The sequence below is a fragment of the Moschus berezovskii genome, chromosome 9 (assembly GCF_049115385.1).
Source record: "Moschus berezovskii isolate FMDL1 chromosome 9, NW_MosBer_1.0, whole genome shotgun sequence".
Lineage (NCBI taxonomy): Eukaryota > Metazoa > Chordata > Mammalia > Artiodactyla > Moschidae > Moschus > Moschus berezovskii.
Genome location: NC_142468.1, coordinates 30,974,706 through 30,997,838, shown reverse-complemented (window position 1 = coordinate 30,997,838; position 23,133 = coordinate 30,974,706). Strand labels below are relative to the sequence as shown.

The 23,133-nt window shown below is 36.6% G+C and overlaps 1 protein-coding gene across 3 annotated transcripts in view; it reads right to left on the bottom strand.

Annotated features, from left to right (window-relative positions):
* The window catches only part of C9H14orf39 (chromosome 9 C14orf39 homolog), a 55,115-nt gene that overhangs the window by 5,765 nt on the left and 26,217 nt on the right, over window positions 1–23,133 (bottom strand). For all 3 annotated transcript variants that reach the window (XM_055437399.2, XM_088840288.1, XM_088840287.1), the window contains 6 exons: window positions 15,992–16,077; window positions 15,847–15,905; window positions 12,593–12,654; window positions 11,476–11,648; window positions 9,570–9,708; window positions 4,293–4,350 (listed from right to left, as the gene is read on the bottom strand). In XM_055437399.2, coding sequence (XP_055293374.2) covers window positions 4,293–4,350; window positions 9,570–9,708; window positions 11,476–11,648; window positions 12,593–12,654; window positions 15,847–15,905; window positions 15,992–16,077 — 577 coding nt within the window. The remainder of the gene's footprint in view (window positions 1–4,292; window positions 4,351–9,569; window positions 9,709–11,475; window positions 11,649–12,592; window positions 12,655–15,846; window positions 15,906–15,991; window positions 16,078–23,133) is intronic.

Genomic DNA, 23,133 nt, shown 5'->3' with positions numbered 1-23,133 from the left:
ATAGGAATTTGGTCATCACCTGTATTAAAATATTTGAAAATGCTAAAGTGAATGAGTGTCAAATGAATGAAAAAGTCAATGGGAAGAATGTAAATAGATTTAATATTTTAGATAGTAGGCATTTAAAGCATGTCTACAATTGGTAGATTCATTCTGGTATTGTGTTATTTAATAACCATTTATGACAATTCCAAAACATATGTATCACCCCACTGAATTTCAGATTCAAATATAAAATTTCCCATTTACTTTCACTTAATATCTACTATAGACTTTTCAATGATAACACTTCTAAAATTAAACTCCTGTCAATCTCAAGGGCTTCCCTAGTGGCTAAGACAGTAAAGAGTTTACCTGCAATGCAGAAGACCTAGGTTTGATCCCTAGGTTGGGAAGATCCCCTGGCAACCCACTCCAGTATTCTTACCTGGAGAATTCCATGAATGGAGGAGCCTGGCAGGCTATATTCCATGGGGTCGCAAAGAGTTGGACATGACTGAGCGGCTAACACTGTACAAGACAGTGGCAATCTCAAATTAACTTTTATAGCCTTCTATATTTCAATAGATGTTAATTCTATTCTTACAATTATTCATATCAAAATCTTGGCATGATCCATCTTCCTCTTAATCTTTACATCCAGTCCATAAGTAAATCCTTAACAACTCTTATCTTCAGAAAACTATATAACTAAAATCTCTATAAATATATAACTAAACTAAAACTAAACTAAAATCTGCTGCTGCTGCTGCTGCTAAGTCGCTTCAGTCGTGTCCGACTCTGTGTGACCCCATAGACAGCCTCCCACCAGGCTCCCCCGTCCCTGGGATTCTCCAGGCAAGAACACTGGAGTGGGTTGCCAATTCCTTCTCCAATGCATGAAAGTGAAAAGTGAAAGTGAAGTCACTCAATCGTGTCCAACTCTTAGCGACCTCATGGACTGCAGCCTACCAGGCTCCTCCGTCCATGGGATTTTCCAGGCAAACTAAAAACTAAATAACTATAAAATGTTAATAACTAAAATCTGTCCTCTTCTCACCACTTCCATTGACTTCAACCTCACCATTATCAGTTCTCACCTGTATTATTTCAATAGCTTCCTAATAAATCTCCCTGATTTCCCCCACGCTTCCATAAGGTCTGTTTCTCCATAAGGCAGCCAAGCAATTCTTTAAGACCTAATTAAACTTAAAAGCTTTTGCACAATAAAGGAAACTATAAGCAAGGTGAAAAGACAGCCTTCAGACTGGGAGAAAATAATAGCAAACGAAGCAACTGACAAAGAATTAATCTTAAAAATATACAAGCAGCTCATGCACCTCAATTCCAGAAAAATAAGCAGCCCAATCAAAAAATGGGCCAAAGAACTAAACAGACATTTCTCCAAAGAAGATACAGGTGGCTAACAAACACATGAAAAGATGCTCAACATCACTCATTATCAGAGAAATGCAAATCAAAACCACAATGAGGTACCATCTCATGCCGGTCAGAATGGTTGCTATCAAAAAGTCTACAAACAATAAATGCTGGAGAGGGTATGGAGAAAAGGGAACCCTCTTACACTGTTGGTGGGAATGCAAACTAGTATAACCATTATGGAGAACAGTGTGGAGATTCCTTAAAAAACTGGAAATAGAACTGCCATATGGCCCAGCAATCCCACTGCTGGGCATACACACCGAAGAAACCAGGATTTGAAAGAGACATGTGTACCCCAATGTTCATCGCAACACTGTTTATAATAGCCAGGGCATGGAAGCAACCTAGATGTCCATCGGCAGACGAATGGATAAGAAAGCTGTGGTACACATACACAATGGAATATCATTCAGCCATTAAAAAGAATGCATTTGAATCAGTTCTAATGAGGTGGATGAAACTGGAGCCTATTATACAGAGCGAAGTAAGTCAGAAAGAAAAATACCAATACAGTATATTAACGCATATATATAGAATTTAGAAACATGGTAACGATGACCCTATATGCGAAAGAGACACAGATGTAAAGAACAGACTTTTGGACTCTGTGGGAGAAGGTGAGGGTGGGATGATTTGAGAGAATAGTACTGAAATATGTACATTATCATATGTGAAATAGATATCCAGTCCAGGTTTGATGCATGAAACAGGGTGCTCAGGGCTGGTGCACTGGGATGACCCTGGGGGATGGGATGGGGAGGGAGAGGGGAACACCTGTACACCCATGGCTGATTTATGTATGGCAAAAACCACCACAATATTGTAAAGTAATTAACCTCCAATTAAAAGAAAAAAAAACCTGTCAGATCATTTCAGTCTTTGCTGAACTCTTTAATAGCTTCCCATCTCAAACAGAAACCCCGCCCCCCAAAGTCCTTAAATGGTCTAAGGGCCTAGTATGGTGTGTTCTCCCTCCAACCTCTCTGATTCAATTTCCTAGCGGTTTTTCCTTCTTTATTTTACCCTAATCATATAAATTTAGCTGCTGTTCAATGAACATGCTGAGCATAGTCCTATCTCAAGGTCTCTGCACCCTGTGCCTAGAACCTGCACCTCCTTCAGTTCTCTGCTCAAATGCTGCCTTTTAGTGATGTCTACTCTGATTCTCTCATAACACAGCAACTATTTTCCCAATCCAAATTCTCCCTATTTCCCTTACTCTGCTTAACTTTTCTTCATAATACTTATCCCTACAAGTGATTAGAGTTAACATCAAGCCCATGCTGATCCAGGCCCACCTGGAAGAATGACTTTGGAGTCTGATTCCTCATAGCACTGTTTTGTTAGAAAATACAGAATTATGGTAAATGTAGAATGATGTGTCTGCCTAGTTTACTGGGTGGGATGATACCTGAATTAGAGGAGCTGTGAGTTTATACAAAGTCTTTGGGCCTCATGACTAGAACAGTATTAAAATACTGGTGGGAAACTGAGCCTGCTGCTTTTGTGTGTCAAGATGACTTACCTGTACCATTCCTCTTATTCATAGTGGTTTTACATGTCCCTTGTGGATGAGGTTGCAAAAGAAAGTTTATTATTATTTTGGTAACTAGTGAGTCTCTCAATGAGACAAAGGTGCTGTACATGCTGTTATCATCTATCCCATATCTTTCTATAAAGCTAATTAAACATAAGACTAAAATTTGTGACACGAGTCTGGCTGCAATTCAAACCCATATCAACTGTTTTTAGTGCATTACTTGACATATATAATGGCTGTCTATTTTCAGCTTCTCCCACTAGAACATAAATAAACCCTATGAGAACTTTGAATTTTTGTCCACTATTCTATCATTACAACCAGAAGCAGTATCTGATATCAAGTATGCTGCTGTGCTTTGCTATGCTCAGTCATGTCCAACTCCTTGCGACCCTATGGACTGTAGCCTTCCAGGTTCCTTTGTCCATGGGAACTCTCCAGGCAAGAATACTGGAGTGGGTTGCCTGGCAATCCAGTGGTTAAGACTCTGTTTTCCAATGCAGGGAGCTTGGGTTTGTTCTCTGCTGGGGGAACTAAGGTCCCACATGCCTCAGGCTATAGTCAAAAATGTTTTTAAAAAGAAGAAATACAGAAACTCCAGAAGGAAGACAAGAATATTCAACTATATCAGATGCTGTGAAGAGACTGAATATGATAGTAAATACAAAATACTCATAATGTTTGATAATTGGTAGGTCATTAATACCAATTAATGTGAGAGTTGGACCATAAAGAAAGCTGAGCACCAAAGAATTGATGCTTTTGTATGTGGTGTTGGATAAGACGCTTGAGAGGCCCCTGGACTGCGAGAAGATCAACCCAGTCACTCCTAAAGGAAATCAGTCCTGAATATTCATTGGAAGGACTGATGCTAAAGCTGAAGCTCCAATACTTTGGCCACCTGATGTGAAGAACTGACTCATTGGAAAAGACCCTGATGCTGGGAAAGATTGAAGGCAAGAGAAGGAGACGACAGAGGATGAGATGGTTGGATGGCATCACCAACTCGATGGACATGAGTTTGAGCAAGCTCTGGGAGTTGGTGATGGACAGAAAAGCCTGGTGTGCTGCAGTCCATGGGGTCACAAAGAGTCGGACATGACTGAGTGACTGAGCTGACTGAACTGAAGTCATTAATAATATTGGAAAAAGCAAGTTTTGGTAGAGTGAGAGAAGTGAGAAAAGATAAATTGTTAAAAATAATAATTAGTGAGTGGTGCAGAAGTACCAGTAATCTTTAAAGAATATTAACTAAGTGCCTAAGAAAATCAGAGACAAGCTAAACACAAATGATGAAAGTTTTATATATAGCAAACTTCAAATCACTTACCAATTTCTTGTTGTGATGAGAGAGGATTTAAATTTCCTGAAGAATAATGTTCACTAAACTGAAAAATAATTTACATTAAATATTACTCATGAAATCAGTAGAACAGTAGGCATAGCATTTATACTAGACTCCGAAGCCTAGTTCTTCTAATAAGCATAATTAGAGTAGACAAAATGGCAACACTCTAAATAGAATATGATTGCAATTGAAAAGAGGTCTATCTTTAAAACTATCATTGATGTATTAAAATAAAGCTTATTGATTTGACTCTGGCAATATATAAAATATTAATAGGCAATATATATTGTACCAAGGATAGTTTCTACTTTGGAATGTTACCATAACTAATATTCTAATTAACTTTGTTTTCTTTTAAAGGCCTTTTACAAATCAGGTTGTATTATATAATAAAACAATACAGTTTGACAGCTTCATGTCAGTTCAAATAAATTTTGCTGCCAAAAGAATCTGTTTTCTTTATAAAATGGGCTTTTCAAAAACTATCATCATTAAATATAGTTTTCTGTTATCTTTTTTCTCCTCTTAACATTACATTATGAGCATTTTTCCATGCAACTATTCTTCTAAAACTTTATTCCTTTTATGGCATTTTAATATTCCTCTATATGGACATAACATATAGTTTCAATCATTCTTCTGTTTAAACATTTAGATTGTTCCTATTTCTTTTTCTAATATAAATCACACTTGAATAAATACTATTATGCACAGATTTATATACTTTGACAATTAATAAGGAAAGCTGTTTTTCCCAGAGATTTTTTTAAGTCACTTGAATTTCTTTGTCAGTGAGTTATCTATTCACCAAATGGACTTTGTCCATATCTCTATTGAGGCAGTAATTTTCTTGCTGGTACATATAAGCTCTTTACAAAATAAAGATCTTAATTCTTTGCCATATTATTGCAAATATTTTATATCACATTACTGCTTTGCCTTTAAAACTTTTTGACATATAAAATTTTGTATGTAACCAAACAAAAACCATTTTTATTTTCTTTTGTCTCTTCTTCCACTGTTTCATGCTTAGAGAATCCTTATTCTCCCTAAGATCTGGTAAATAGTCACCTATATTTCTTCTGAAATATTTTATAGTTAACATTTAAAAATTTAATGCATCTATAGCATCTTGGAGAAGGAAATGGCAACCCACCCCAGTATTCTTGCCTGGAGAATCCCATGGACAGAGGGGGCTACAGTCCATGGGGTCACCAAGAGTCGGACATGACTGAGTAACTAAGCACATAGAATCTACTTGTGCACATGTACAACAAACGCCTAATTTATCCCTCCTAATTGCGGCCCTATTCATACCACAGTCTAAACTCTCTTGTTTCAAGAACTGTCCATGCCATGGATCAATCAATCAATCCTTGTACCATGATCACACTATTTTGATTGCTCAAAGGTTTATAGGATATTTTAATATGTAGAAACTGAAGTTTCCCGTTACCAGTCTTCTATTTCAGAATACTGTCTTATCATTAAAATAGGTAGGAGCTTATAGTAATATCCTCTCTTTCTTTCCTAAAATAGGTAAATTGATTAATCTTTTTCTTTATCAAGCTGCTGTTGCTGCTGCTAAGTCGCTTCAGTCGTGTCCGACTCTGTGCGACAAAACAGTGGCCCACGGGGCTCCTCTGTCCCTGGGATTCTCCAGGCAAGAATACTGGAGTGGGTTGCCATTTCCTTCTCCAACTAAGTTTATAAATTTGTTAGTTTTTTTTTCAAAGAACCAACTTTAGCTTTGCTAATATTCTCTATTGTTTGTTTTCTATTTCAGTGACTTCTTATCTTTCTTATTTTTAATTGTGCTTACTTTGGGTTTACCTTCTCTTTTTAGCTTTTCAAGGTAGAACTTTAGGTCACTGATGACAGACCTTTCTTCTTTTCTATTCATTATTTAAAGTTATTTTGTTCCAGTTTTGGCAGGAACCCACAGATTTTTATATGCTGAATGTTCATAATTCATTTAAAAATGTTTTCTAATTTATTCTTTGATCCATGGCATAAATATTCAGGAATTTCCTAATAGCTTATTGATTTCTAATTTAATTTCACTGAGATCATAGACAATATTCTACATGATTTCTATCCTTTTCAATTTATTCAGTTCAGTTCAGTTCAGTTCAGTCGCTCAGTCGTGTCCGACTCTCCGCGACCCCATGAACCACAGCACGCCAGGCCTCCCTGTCCATCACCAACTCCCGGAGTTCACTCAAACTCATGTCCACAGAGTCGGTGATGCCATCCAGCCATCTCATTCTCCGTCGTCCCCTTCTCCTCCCGCCCCCAACCTTTCCCAGCATCAGAGTCTTTTCCAGTGAGTCAACTCGTCACATGAGGTGGCCAAAGTATTGCAGCTTCAGCTTTAGCATCAGTCCTTCCAATGAACATCCAGGATTGATCTCCTTTAGAATGGACTGGTTGGATCTCCTTGCAGTATAAGGGACTCTCAAGAGTCTTCTCCAACACCACAGTTCAAAAGCATCGATTCTTCGGCGATCAGCCTTCTTCACAGTCCAACTCTCACATCCATACATGACCATGGGAAAAACCATTGCCTTTACTAGATGGACCTTGGTTGGCAAAGTAATGTCTCTGCTTTTTAATATACTATCAAGGTTGGTCATAACTTTCCTTCCAAGGAGCAAGCGTCTTTTAATTTCATGGCTGCAATCAGCATCTGCAGTGATTTTGGAGCCCAAAAAAACAAAGTCTGACTCTGTTTCCACTGTTTTTCCATCTATTTCCCATGAAGTGATGGGACCAGATGCCATGATCTTTGTTTTCTGAATGTTGAGCTTCAAGCCAACCTTTTCACTCTCCTCTTTCACTTTCATCAAGAGGCTTTTGAGTTCCTCTTCACTTTCTGCCATAAGGGTAGTGTCATCTGCATATCTGAGGTTATTGATATTTCTCCCAGCAATCTTGATTCCGGCTTGTGCTTCTTCCAGCCCAGCGTTCCTCATGATGTACTCTGCATATAAGTTAAATAAGCAAGGTGACAATACACAACCTTGACGTACACCTTTTCCTATTTGGAACCAGTCTGTTGTTCCATGTCCAGTTCTAACTGTTGCTTCCTGACCTGCATACAGGTTTCTCAAGAGGCAGGTCAGGTGGTCTGGGATTCCCATCTCTTTCAGAATGTTCCACAGTTTATTGTGATCGACACAGTCAAAGGCTTTGGCATAGTCAATGAAGCAGAAATAGATGTTTTTCTGAAACTCTCTTGCTTTCTCCATGATCCAGAGGATGTTGGCAATTTGATCTCTGGTGCCATTTTAAGAACCATTTAACAGCCCAGAATATGATCTATCTATCTTGTTGAATGTACCATCACCACTTGAAAAGAATAAATATGTTGCAGTTGTTGGATGTGGAGTTCTACAAATGTCAATTAGGTCAAGGAGGTTGATGGGGTTGTTTGGATTTTATGTAAGATATTTCTTGATTGTGTTGTCTATCAATTGCTGAGGAAGGGGTGTTAAAAATCTCTAACTAAACTTGTTTTCATCTATTTCTTTAATTCTGTCAGTTTTTTTGTTTTCACATATACATGGAGAGGAAAAACCAACCAATTACCTGAAAATTTTTTCACATTGAGAATATGTGAAGCTTGTTTAGAACTATAAAGCCAAACTAATTTTTAAATTGCCTTTAACTGCACGTCAAATCCTGAGATTCTGTTTTTACATATAGAATCAATGTGAGACACTTGAAGTTAAAAGCATAAAGACAATGGGGGAACTTTTTTAAACTATCAATACTCAGAATCTTTTAAAAACCACCTCTGCAAGTGGTGGTGGAAAAGCTGGACAGCTGCATAAATCAACAAACTTAGAACACACCTTCACACCATACACAAAAATAAACTCAAAATGACTTAAAAACTTAAATATAAAACAAAATATCATAAAACTCCCAGAAGAGACCACAGGCAAAACAGTCTCTGACATAAATTGCACCTATGTTTTCTTGTCTCCCAAGGCAAAGGAAATAAAAACAAACAAAAAAAAACAAATGGGAGCTAATCAAACTTACAAGCTTTTGCACAGCAAAGAAAACCATAAACAAAATGAAAAGACAGCCTACATACTGGGAGAAAATATGTGCAAATGATACAACCAACAAGGCTTAATTTCTCAAATATACAGCTCATATAGCTCAACAACAAAAAACAAACAACCCAACCAAAAAAATGGGCAGAAGACCTAAACAGACATTTCTCCTAAGAAGACACACAGTTGGCCAACAGGCACATGCAAAAAGATGCTTAATATCATTAATGATTAGGGAAATGCAAATCAAAACTGTAATGAGCAATTATCTCACACCAGTAAGAAGGGTCATCATTAAAAAGTCTACAAATAACAAATGTCAGAGAGGATGTGGAGAAAAGGGAACCTCTTACACTGCTGGTGGGACTGTAAACTGATGTAGCCACAATGGAAAACAGTACAAAGATTTCACAAAAAACTAAAAATAAAGTTGCCATACAATCTAGCAATCTCACTCCTGGGCATATACCTAGACAAAACTGTAATTCAAAAAGATACATATACCCCTGTGTTCATAGTAGCACAATTTACAATAGTCAAGACATGAAAATAGCCTACATTTCCATTCACAGATGAATGGATAAAGGTGTGTTATATATTATATATACAATGGAATATTACTCAGCCATTAAAAAGAATGAAACGACGCCATTTGCTGCAACATGGATGGACCTAGAGATTATCATACTAAGCGAAGTAAGTCAGAAAGAGAAATACAAATACCATATGATATCACTTATATGTGGAATCTAAAAATACAATATAAATCAATGTATCTACAAAATAAAAACAGACACAGATATAGAGAACAGACTTGCAGTTGCCAAGGATAGACTGGAAGGGGAGGGAAGAATTGAGAGTTTGGGATTAGCAGAGGCAAACTTTTATATATAGTATGGATAAACAAGGTCTGACTGTGTAGCATAGGGAACTATATTCAATATCCTGGGATAAAACATAATGGAAAAGAATATGAAAAAGGATATATATGTATAACTGAATCACTTTAAATAGCAAAAATTAACAGCAGAAATTAACATAACATTGTAAATCAGTTATACTTAAATAAAATTTTTTTAAAAATAAATTGTCTCTGTTTTGTACTCTGCTTCAAGAAAGTTTGATATTAAAGAATTAAACTTTTTGAGGTCCTAGTGAATAATTTTTTAGAAATAAAATGAGCTCATATTACCTGATGTGATGAGGTTTCTGAATCAAATATAGAAGAATCAAATAAATTCAATCCAGGGGATCGAGAAGTATAACTCATTAAAAAAGAAAATCCAGGGGAGTCCTTTTGTGTTTGACTCTCAGTAGCCGTATTTCTATTTCTGATACAGAGAAATAAGAAATCATCAAATTATTAAATACATATTATCAAATATTGCAGACTGGTAAGCACCATAGGCACTATGTAATAAAGGTAAGAATTAGCATAGCAGGAAAAAGGAGGAAGTAGTTATTAAAGTGTCAAACCTATGGAGAAGAAAACCCTTGGTTTGGGTGGAGAATAATATTAAATAAAGTATACTAATCAATTATGAAATGATAATAAGGAATTATTTCTAAGCATATACCGTCAGGCTCTACTCTATGTATTTCCATCATCATTAATTTACTTACTCCTTAAACAACCCTCTGAGATAGCTACCATTACTATCACCTCCATTTCATAGAAGAGGATTTTGCGGCATAGAAAGATTAAATGATTTGCTTGAAAGAATATAAGTGCCAGAGTTGGGATCTGAATGTAGCAACACAGACTCAAAGTCCAAGTTCTTAAACTTGATGCTAAACTGTCCCCAAGATCTTGAAAGCAGTCACAAAATTTTAGTCTTAATGAAAAGCCAGACATGACAGATTGTTTCATAAGGGAGTTAAGTTATAAAATGATTTGGGAAAAGTAGTTAGACAAGTCAGTATATAACACAGTGGTTAAAACCATGAATTCTGGAGGCAGAACTGCCTGGGCTTAAATCTCAACTCTATCACTGATGAGTTGCAGCATCTGTGATTTTCTTTCTTCATCTATAAAATAAGGATAATAATGTACTTACATCTCACAAAGCTGTTGTAAATATGAAAGGAGCAATACTTATAAAATGCTTACACTCAAATTCACTTAATAGTGTTCAGTTCAGTTCAGTCGCTCAGTCGTGTCCGACTCTCTGCGACCCCATGAATCACAGCACGCCAGGCCTCCCTGTCCATCACCAACTCCTTAAGTGTTAAATAATAGAAGTCTGAAGATACCTCCGTAACTATCTCCATGACTGTTAATGAGTCACTTTACAGATTGGTTTTCTCATCCATAAAGAGAGGTTTTAGTATACAATCGCTACACCCTTTAACAGTTCCCAGATTTGAAGATAAATTCCATTTTGAACATCCTGTGTGTGAATCAACAGCATGACATTTATACATAAAAATCTTACTAGCGATTTAAAATACAGAGTAGAACACAGGAGAGAGATTCCTGATGAAGTGAAATCTATTTGACACATATTTTAGAAGAATCCCAGGATTCAGAATCAAAGAAAAGACTGAACTAAACAAAAAGCTTAAATATAGCATTAGTTTTTTTGGCTGTAAACTACAGATCTGTGGTTTCCAAAGTTAAATAACGATATTAGAGACATTTATGTCAACCAAAGTTACTTAAATAATGGCAGTTTTTGTTTAAGACGCTACAACATTAAGGCAAAATGACTACTGGACTATTATTCAGTGATGTCCACAATCTACCAAATGTGATAGGAACTTTTTAGCTTGACATTTTAATATTTTCCATACATCTTTTATTCTTCTGAAAATCTTAAATCTTATAATATTGAACTTGATAGGTATTCAGGATCCATGTTACCTTCAGCTAAACATTTCAGGGAAAAATGGGGAAAAGGGTCTATGAAATGAGATAGCAGAGTGGTAGGTACATGAGAGTTCATTATACTAATCTCTCTCCTTTGTATATTTGAAATATTCCATAATAAAAAACTTTTTAAAGTTAGAGGTATTAAGCATTTCACTATTCCTATCAATTATTTATATAATTCAAAATATATAGATTCTTTCATTATAAAAATTAATTAAAATCTTACATTTCAAATGAGGGGGTTTTAGGTAATTTCTCTACGGAGTCAGGTGTTTTCACATCTTCAGGAGTCCTTGAAAATAAAGGAATTTCAGGAGTTCGTGGAAAAATCCCAGCCTTTTCTTCTACTTCATCACTGTTACTTTCTATTGGCTTCCCAAGATGTTCTGCATATATAATCTGCAAATTCAAAGTAATAGAAAGCTATAAAAAGGAATATTATTGCATTAATAAACTCACATATGTAAAAATATTAGTGAAAGTGATACCAAAATATATCTGTCAGAATAATTATTTTCAATTTTCTAATTTTTTTCTTCCCAGCTCTATCTCACCTATCCCTACCTGAAAAATTAACTCATAACCAGGATATACTCAGATTGATGAAGAAAAATGAATAGAAATAATTTTCCTTTCAAAATTTCCACATTGTGCTCTGGGTCAAGATTTGTATACCCCTTTTAAAGGAAAGGGCAATCTTTTTCTCATTGGTTATGTTCTTTACATTTTTTGCCTTTATAAATTCATTATACCAGTTTCCCTACAAAATTGAGAACTTGAATACTAACTGCCCTTTATATCATTTGGTAAGCTAGGAATATCATTTCTCAAATGTTTGTTACCAAATCCCATTTGGAAACAATTTATTTGGGTCCCTCCAGCAAAAATTTAAGTATGCTTTTTACCTGTATTTCTTTATAGCAGAAAACTGTTGTTTCTCTTGTTTTATCCCTTAGTAGCTACAAGACATTGCCTACACCTATAATCACTAAAGCTAGCTACTATTTAAAAATACTTTGAAGATATTTTTGTGGCAGCCTTGGCTAATAATTCAATCTTACCAAACAAAATTTCTTTCTTCAGTTATAATTTAGTTGTTGTGGTATCAATATATACAGTCAATTATTAATGACAATTTTTTAAATATTTCAGGTAAACTTTTTGTGGTTTCACTTTTAAATCTATAACTCCTCCAAGGAATAGAATCTGTAACATGATAGCAACTTGACTACTAAGCTAATAACATCCAGACTTCACATTATCCCAAATCTGAAATTAAAATGAAAACAATATTTAAATTAGAATATTCTGCTTAGAAATTAAAAACAAAACATTTTACTTACTTGTGAAGCACATTTTGATTCTGGCAATTGTCTTTTTGTCCCTTTATCTCCACACTCAGCATCTGTTTGTTATATGAAAACAAACTACATTTTCTTTTTGAAATTTAATTGTAAATAAAACAAATTAAACCATATGAAACTGCCAATATTTAACTGTCCTTGGTCAATAAAAATGGAAATTTTAGATACTTCAAGATAATATATAGAAATAATAGAATAAAACCTACATGAACAGTTTAACAAACAAACAGAACACCCCATGTAACTGCCACCTTGGTAAAGAAATAGAACATTATGAGTTCTCCAAAAGGCCCCATATTCCCAGTAGCCTTCTTCTCGAGTATCCTGACTTCTGTGATCATCATTACCCTGATTTGCTTTATCAGTTTATCACCTAAGCAACATACCTTTTCCTGTTTTAAATGTTACATGATGAAATAATAATGTATGTGCTCCTTGTCATGCTTTTTTTGGTTTAGTACACTTATGAGATTCATCTATATTGCTGCATATAGACATAGTTTGCTTATTTTTATAGGTGTAAAGTATTCCATTATACAAACACAACACAATACTATCCATTCAACTACAGATGGACATTTGGGGTGTTTCTGTTTTGAGGCTATTACAAACAATGATTTTAACACTCTTCTACATATATATTTGTATGTATGTACTTGATTTCTCTAGGTACATACCTAGGAGTGGAATTAAAAAATATAGGGTATGTGTATCTTCCATTTTACCAGATGTTAAATTATTCTCCAATTTTAGTTTTGAAACTATTCACCAATTTTTGTTGTGGCAACTGGCCATCCTGAGCTACCCTAGGGAATTATTCAATTTCACAGGACAAAATTATGAGCTCCAATTATAACTTAGTTATATGTCAATAAGTTATTTATAAATGACATATTAAAAGTTTCTACCAATAATTATGAGAGTTTTCATTGTCCTACATTCTCATCAACACTGAATATTGTCAGGCCTTCCAAATTTTGCTAATCTGATGGGGGTATAATGATATCTCATTGTCGGTTTATTTTTCAGTTCCCTGATTTGCTGAACATTTTTTTAATATGTTTATCTGCCACAAAAGTTTTTCTACTTGAAGTGCCTATTCATAATTATTTTGCACGTTTCTAATTGGGTTGTCTGTAGTTTTCTTCTTGGTTTGTAGAAGGTTTTTACACATTTTTGGAAACTAGTCCTTTGACAGTTTTATTAAAAAAATATTCTCTTGCCTCCTATTCTTTTTATAGTGTTTTTTGATGAATAGAAATTCTTAATTTTAATATAACCAAATTTATCAATACTTCTTTTATGATTGGGTTTTTTCATGTTTTTAAAGAAATTCTTTCCTATCTTGAACAGAAGTTTCCCTATTTGGTCATCTGAAAGCTTTATAGGTTTGCCTCCTGCATTAATCACACTACTACTTTCACCATATATTAACTTCTTCAAAAGATAGCTTGGAGATTGTTGAAGAGAATCTTTCTTCTTCTAAGAAAATTATATACCTTCTTGAGTGTGGAGCCTCACCATATAGGCTCAATGGCAGCTAGGACTATGCCAGATACATACATTTCCCCATGTATCTGTATTAGCGGGTATATTGTTCCTAGAGATTATCCATTCCTCCCTGACTAACACTCTGTCAGCTTAGCATATACAGAGGATTATAAACAGGTGAAATATATCACCTGGATAGATAAGTCATAATCCTTTTTTCCAGAAGAAAGTAGGAGGGATACCCATCTAAGTATACTGTCTTGGTTGAATCCTATATTGAGAGTGAGAGGAACAGGCTTATAGTATATTATTTGACCATTCAGAATATGCATATATTTACCACCAGAATGAGTCATTTTCTAAAATTTCATAATAAGTCAAGAAGAAATAAAGACTTTTATATAGCCTGCTGCTGCTGCTAAGTCACTTCAGTCGTGTCCGACTCTGTGTGACCCCATAGACAGAAGCCTACCAGGCTCCCCTGTCCCTGGGATTCTCCAGGCAAGAACACTGGAGTGGGTTACCATTTCCTTCTCCAATGTGTGAAAGTGAAAAGTAAAAGCGAAGTCACTCAGTCGCGTCCGAGCCCTAGAGACCCCACGGACTGCAGCCTACCAGGCTCCTCCATCCATGGAATTTTCGAGGCAATAGTACTGGAGTGGCTTGCCATTGCCTTCTCCGTTATATAGCCTAATTGCTACTTATTACTAGGCAACTATCAGTCATTTATTTCAGTCGCTAAGTTGTGTCCGTCTCTTTACAACTCCATGGACTGCAGCACGCCAGGCTTCCCTGTCCATCACCAACTCCCAGAGCTTGCTCAGACTCATGTCCATCAAGTTGGTGATGCCATCCAACCATCTCATCCTCTGTCGTCCCCTTCTCCTCCTGCCCTCAATCTTTCCCAGCATCAGGGTCTTTTCCAATGAGTTAGTTCTTCGCATCAGGGGCAACTATATATATGTTTGTATGTGTGTGTCTCTATCATATATTATATATTTTATATATACATATATATGTATGCATACAGTATATATATATATATATATATATATACACACACACACACACACATAGAGAATGAGTCTGTGTCTCTCAAGGGTGCATCAAAGTTCTAAGAGGTACTTGATTCTAGGATAATAAATTTATACATATATATCCTGTACCTTTCTATGATTTATTAAAGAAAATAATCTAAGATAGCAAAATATTTATGTAAAAGAATATAGTAACATCATTTATAACAGCAAAAAAATCTGGAAATAACAAAATTTTCAGTGTGAGAGAATGCTAAATAAATTAAAGCATACCCATGCAAAGACATATTATAAGTCATCACAAATAAAATCTATTTAATGGCATGGAAAAATATCCTCAAGGGCATATCAAGTGGAAAGAAAAAGATCCAAAGTAATATACATAGTATGCTTCAAATTTGAAGGAACAAACAAAAAGAAAAAAAAACACACATATGCATAAAGAAAAAAATATACAATAGTATGTGTGGTATCAGTTATATCTGGGTGGTTGGTATTTTTGCTTCTTTTATATTTTTCTCCATTTTCCAAATTTTCTACAATAAGTGTATTTGTTTTATATTTAAGAAAAACATATTTTAAAACCAGGCATGCAGGGTGAGTTAGCCAGAGATGCAAACAATCCAAATAATTTTTTTGACCAGTATAAAAATCTGCTATAACTTGTTACTCCCATTTCTTAGGAATAATATAAATGGCAAATACCTGTATCTCTCTTTTCCAACCACTGATTGCAATTTGATTGTTTCTGTGGGGTTACCAATCTAAAATACAATAAAGAACATTTTTATATTATTTACTGAGCTGATCATTTCAGAAAATAAGTCAATTTCTTATTTTTAAAGGTTACCTGAACTGCATAACATTTTGTGAATTTTTAAAAGCCGTAACACGTGTACATTTTGGATGGTTATTCACAGCAGAGTCATTCAATACCTGAACAAAAGAAATTAAGCGTTAGAATTGACTATACAAAACAATAAAATGTTTTGCTTGCCATGGCTACTCAGGGCTCTCAAAGAACATTGTCATCCACCTCATCATCACTATTATTATCAACACTGACGAGTACAAACATTAAATGAAACCACTGCATACAAAACATTAAGTCAAACACTGGGAAACAGAAAGGTTTAAGAGTCTCAAGAAATTTGATGTTTTTGAAAAGTATAATTACTATGCCTGATAGTATATCTACATTTAAGGTAAACTTAACATTTTGTCTTCCTTATTCTTGATTAATCAAGTGAATATTAATTCTTAATCTAATTAATGTTCAGTTCAGTTCAGTCGCTTAGTCATGTCTCACTCCTTGCAACCCACGGAGTGCAGCACGCAAGGCCTCAATGTCCATAATAAACTCCCGGAGTTTATGCAAACTCATGTCCATTGAGTTGGTGATGCCATCCAATAATCTCATCCTCTGTCGTCCCCTTCTCCTCCTGCATTCAATCTTTGCCAGCATCAGGGTCTTTTCAAATGAGTCAGTTCTTCGCATCAGGTAACCAAGGTATTGGAGTTTCTGCTTCAGCATCAGTCCTTCCAATGAATATTCAGGACTAATCTGCCTTAGGATAGACTGGTTTGATCTCCTTGCAGTCCAAGGGATTCTCAGAGTCTTCTCCAACACCACAGATCAAAGGCACCAGTTCTTCGGTGCTCAGCTATCTTTATAGTCCAACTCTCACATCCATACATGACTACTGGAAAAACCATAGCTTTGACTAGATGGACCTTTACTGGCAAAGTAATGTCTCTGCTTTTTAATAAGCTGATTAGGTTGGTCATAAATTTTCTTCCAAGGAGCAAGCATCCTTTAATTTCACGGCTGCAGTCCCCATCTGCAGTGATTTTGGAGCCCCCCAAAATAAAGTCTGTCACTGTTTCCACTGTTTCCCCATCTATTTGCCATGAAGTGATGGGACCAGATGCCATGATCTGTTTTCTGAATGTTGAGTTTTAAGCCAACTTTTTCACTTTCTTCTTTCACTTTCATCATGAGGCTCTCTAGTTCTTCTTCATTTTCTGTCATAAAGGTGGTGTCTTCTGTATATCTGAGGTTATTGATATTTTTCCCAGCAATCTTGATTCCAGTTTGTGCTTCACCCAGCCCAGTGTTTCTCAGGATGTACTCTACATGGAAGTTAAATAAGCAGGGTTACAATATACAGCCTTGATGTACTCCTTTCCCTATTTGGAATCAGTCTTTTGTTCCATGTCCAGTTCTAACTGTTGCTTCCTGATCTGCATACAGGTTTCTCAAGAGGCAGGTCAGGTGGTCTAGTATTCCCATCTCTTTAAGAATTTTCCACAGTTTGTGGTGATCCACACTGTCACAGGCTTTGGCATAGTCAATAAAGCAGAAATAGATGTTTTTCTGGAACTCTCTTGCTTTTTCAATAATCCAGTGGATGTTGGCAATTTGATCTCTGGTTCCTCTGCCTTTTCTAAATCCACTTTGAGCATCTGGAAGTTCATAGTTCACGTACTGTTGAAGCCTGGCATGGAGAATTTTGAGCATGACTTTACTAGCGTGTGAGATGAGTGTAATTGTGTGGTAGTTTGAGCATTCTTTGGCATTGCCTTTCTTTGGGATTAGAATGAAAACTGACCTTTTCCAGTCCTGTGGCCACTGCTGAGTTTTCCAAATTTGCTGGCATATTGAGTGCAGCACTTTCACAGCATCATCTTTCAAGATTTGAAATAGCTCCACTGAATTCCATCACCTCCACTAGCTTTGTTCATAGTGATGCTTCCTAAGGCCCATTTGACTTCACATTCCAGGATGTCTGGCTCTAGGTGAGTGATCATACCATGGCAATTATCTGGGTTGAGAAGATCTTTTTTGAATAGTTCTTCTGTGTATTCTTGCCAAGTCTTCTTAATATCTTCTGCTTCTGTTAGGTCCATACCATTTCTGTCCTTTATTGTGCCCATCTTTTCATGAAATGTTCCCTTGGTATCTCTAATTTTCTTGAAGAGATCTCTAGTCTTTCCCATTCTATTGTTTTCCTCTATATCTTTGCACTGATCACTGAGAAAGGCTTTCTTATCTCTCCTTGCTATTCTTTGGAACTCTGCATTCAAATGGGTATATCTTTCCTTTTCTCTTTTGTTTTTTGCTTCCTTGTAAGGCCTCCTCAGACAGCCATTTTGCTTTTTTACATTTCTTTTTCTTGGGGATCATCTTGATCCCTGTCTCCTGTACAGTGTCATGAACCTCCGTCCATAGTTCATCAGGCACTCTATCAGATCTAATCCCTTGAATCTATTTCTCACTTCCACTGTATAATTGTAAGGGATTTGATTTAGGTCATACCTAAATGGTCGAGTGGTTTTCCCTACTTTCTTCAATTTAAGTCTGAATTTGGCAATAAGGAGTTCATGATCTGAGCCACAGTCAGCTTCTGGTCTTGTTTTTGCTGACTGTATAGAGCTTCTCCATCTTTGGCTTCAAAGAATATAACCAATGTGATTTTGGTATTTACCATCTGGTAATGTCCATGTGTAGAATCTTCTCTTGTGTTGTTGGAAGAGGGTGTTTTCTATGACCAGTGCATTCTCATGGCAAAACTCCTTTGTCCTGCTTCATTCTGTTCTCCAAGGCCAAATTTGCCTGTTACTCCAGGTGTTTCTTTTTTTTTTTTTTTCACATTTGTTGAAATCCACTTCTATTTATTTATTTATTTTTTGTAATTTATTTATTTATTTTTTATTTTTTTAAATTTTTTCAAAAACAATTTTAGGAATCTTTACTTAAAAACAACCTTATCTTAAAATGGAGTAACTTTGGTTTTATGAGCAGCAAGCAAAGTACAGAAGCAAAAATGCTTTACAGGAGCATTAAGTTTTACATTAGGTCACAACGTCTAATCTGAAATCACACCCATAATATCGTTTTTCGGGATATCTGGGAAATAGTTATTTCCCAGGATGTCTGAACCATAGCTACTCTATTTTGACTTTTAATTGTAAAAAAAAAAAAAAATTTTTTTTTTAATAGCCAAAGCAGATTTCACCATTAATGATGTCAGTGTTTTTCTAGGTATGAGAAGATGCAAGAATTAGAACTCATAAAACCTTTTTCTGAAAAGATCTAACTATCTGAACGCCTGTTCTGCCAGTTTTTGTTTTTTTTTCCAGAGCACAGAGTGCCTCATTCCTGATTTTCACCCTGAGCTTCTTTCAGGGGGTGTTGAAGGTCAGCAGCTTGAAATGGTCATGATGTAATCTTTGTAGAGGCAGCTGGCAAGTACCAACTTCCAGTCAGCAGGGTCCCTTCATAGCCACATATCTGACCATGTGACACTATTTCACAGCCATTGTGTCCCGTGGTGCTGGGAAGGCTCATTCCCAGGTCTAGGGGTGATGGGCCACTCAGTGTGCTAAAATTGGACCTGACCTTGCAAGTAGCAAAAGTCTCTGGACCACTGTCTTACTAGCCTCCTGGTCCAGGAAAATATTTCCTCTTGTTGCTTTTTCCCATACCCAGAGTCACATTATTACAATTATTGATCTCATATGGAACTGTCAGTTCAGCATTATATCACAGGCTCAGTGAAACAAGTGACATAGAAAATAATATAGCCATAGCTAGCAGTTATTAGTAAAATAAGAATTATACGTCAAGAACTTTCATTAGATAAAGCCTGGTATACCCCAAGTCACCTGACTTCATTCGTTAAATGATTATAGTCTGGTGTTAATCTCCGGGTTGTACATTATGGAGCATCTGACCTTTATCTGAAGATTGGTTACTGAGATAAGCCTTAGAAACTAACCTAGAGTGTCCTTTTTAATAACTTAATTAAATCTTTTAGCAGTATCACGTAACAAGGAACTGTCTCAGCAGTGAGTCTTAGTAAACACTGCTGCTGCTGCTAAGTCACTTCAGTCGTGTCCGACTCTGTGTGACCCCATAGACGGAAGCCCACCAGGCGCCCCCTTCCCTGGGATTCTCCAGGCAAGAACACTGGAGTGGGTTACCATTTCCTTCTCCAATGTGTAAAAGTGAAAAGTGAAAGTAAAGTCGCTCAGTCCTGTCTGACCCTTAGCGACCCCACGGACTGCAGCCTACCAGGCTCCTCCATCCATGGGATTTTCTAGGCAAGAGTACTGGACTGGCTCGCCATAAAACACTAGACATTAAAAAAACTAGAAACTTAATTTAACAATTTACAAAACTTAATATTCCGTGATTTTTCATTATGGAGGCCCTGTAGCCAGGGAGGCTTTAACCCATCAAATGAAAAATGAGGTTTGTCAGGGAGCTGGGAAAAGCCAAGCAGCCATCTTGGATTTCCCATAGCCCTGACTCTGATTTCCAGCTATTGTTTTTAATTTTCTAATTTAGAAGCAGACTGTTGCCATGGTTTAAGGACATTAGGATGGCACAAGTCTAACAGAGTTTTTGTATAAGCCGAATGAGCTGTTACATGTCTACAAACCCGACAATTGGATTAATTTCTAAAACTAGCATAGCATCAGGCCTATGGTAGAAAAGTATTTGATTTATATGCAGAGGCCTAAGAAGTCAAGAAAACATTATAAATGATCATACAAATCATCTTGGGCAAGCTGTCTACCTCTGATGTCATTGTCTTCTCATCCTGGTGTAGTGTAGTTTCTTCTGAAAAAAGTCCTTGACTTCCTACTTTTACATTCCAGTCCCCTATCATGAAAAGGACATCTTTTTTGGGTGTTAGTTCTAGAAGGTCTTGTAGGTCTTCATAGAACTGTTCGACTTCAGCTCCTTCAGCGTTACTGGTCAGGGCATAGGCTAGGATTACCGTGATATTGAATGGTTTGCTTTGTAAACGAACAGAGATCATTCTGTCGTTTTTTAGATTGCATCCCAGTACTGTTGAAGTAGTTGGATGCAGCATTTGGATACAATTAACTTATGTCTTTGTTGGCAAAGTAATGTTTCTATTTTTAATATGCTATCTAGGTTGGTCATAACTTTCCTTCCAAGGAGTAAGCGTCTTTTAATTTCATGGCTGCAGTCAGCATCCGCAGTGATTTTGGAGCCCCCAAAAATAAAGTCTGACACTGTTTCCACTGTTTCCCCAGCTATTTCCCATGAAGTGATGGGACCAGATGCCATGATCTTTGTTTTCTGAATGTTGAGCTTCAAGCCAACTTTTTCACTCTCCTCTTTCACTTTCATCAAGAGGCCTTTGAGTTCCTCTTCACTTTCTGCCATAAGGGTGGTGTCATCTGCATATCTGAGGTTATTGATATTTCTCCCAGCAATCTTGATTTCAGCTTGTGCTTCACCCAGCCCAGCGTTCCTCAAGATATACTCTGCATATAAGTAAAAAAGCAGGGTGACAATATACAACCTTGACGTACGCCTTTTCCTATTTGGAACCAGTCTGTTGTTCCATGTACAGTTCTAACTGTTGCTTGCTGACCTGCATACAGGTTTCTCAAGAGGCAGGTCAGGTGGTCTGGGATTCCAATCTCTTTCAGAATGTTCCACAGTTTATTGTGATCGACACAGTCAAAGGCTTTGGCATAGTCAATGAAGCAGAAATAGATGTTTTTCTGGAACTCTCTTGCTTTCTCCATGATCCAGCGGATGTTGGCAATTTGATCTCTGGTGCCTCTGCCTTTTCTAAAACCAGCTGGAACATCTGGAAGTTCATGGTTCATGTATTGCTGAAGCTTGGCTTGGAGAATATTGAGCATGACTTTACTAGCATGTGAGATGAGTGCAACTGTGAGGTAGTTTGAGCATTCTTTGGCATTGCCTTTCTTTGGGATTAGATAGCATATTAAATAGATAGCATATTAAAAAGCAGAGAGATTACTTTGCCAACAAAGGTCCGTCTAGTCAAGGCTATGGTTTTCCCAGTGGTCATGTATGGACGTGAGAGTTGGACTGTGAAGAAAGCTGAGTGCCAAAGAATTGATGCTTTTGAACTGTGGTGTTGGAGAAGACTCTGAGAGTCCCTTGGACTGCAAGGAGATCCAACCAGTCCATTCTAAAGGAGCTCAGTCCTGGGTGTTCATTGGAAGGACTGATGCTAAAGCTGAAGCTCCAATACTTTGGCCACCTCACGTGAAGACTTGACTCACTGGAAAAGACTCTGATGCTGGGAGGGATTGGGGGCAGGAGGAGAAGGGGACAACAGAGACTGAGATGGCTGGATGGCATCACCGACTCGATGGACATGAGTTTGAGTGAACTCCAGGAGTTTGTGATAGACAGGGAGGCCTGGCGTGTTGTGATTCATGGGGTCGCAAACAGTCAGACACGACTGAGTGACTGAACTGAACTGAACTTACGTCTGTGTCTCTAAATCCCCTATAGCCTCTAAAATTGAATACGGGAAAGGAAAACAAGTTAAAACCGTAAATCCTGAAACCTTCTTTTTAAAACATGTATGATACATATGGCAGAACTAATATATTGTTTTTAACTTTAAATTTTATGTAATGCTTAAATCACTGCTTTACTAATGTTTATACTGCCTGTTTCAAGTTTTTCATTCTCCCCGAGTCACTCATTTTGAATAGTTATCAATTTTTCTTATTTTACCAGTAATTAAAATATCTTTAATAGGAAAGTTTATCCATTTATTTTTGTTATAACAGCCATTGGTCTTAATTCTGTCATTTTTATTTTGCTGTTGTTGTTGTTGTTCAGTTGCTCAATCATGTCTGACTCTGCACCTCAATGAACTGCAGCAGGCCAGGCTTCTCTGTCCTTCACCATCTCCCAGAGCTTGCTCAGACTCATGCCCATTGAGTCGGTGATGCCATCCAACCATTTTACCTTCTGTCATCCCATTCTCCTCTGCCCTCAATCTTTCCCAGGATCAGGGCCTGATTTACAATGAGTTGGCTATTCACATCATGTGGTCAAAGTATTGGAGCTTCAGTTTCAGCATCAGTCCTTCTGATGAATATTCAGAGTTGATATCCTGTAGGACTGACTGGTTTGATCTCCTTACTGTCCAAGGGACTCTCAAAGAGTCTTCTCCA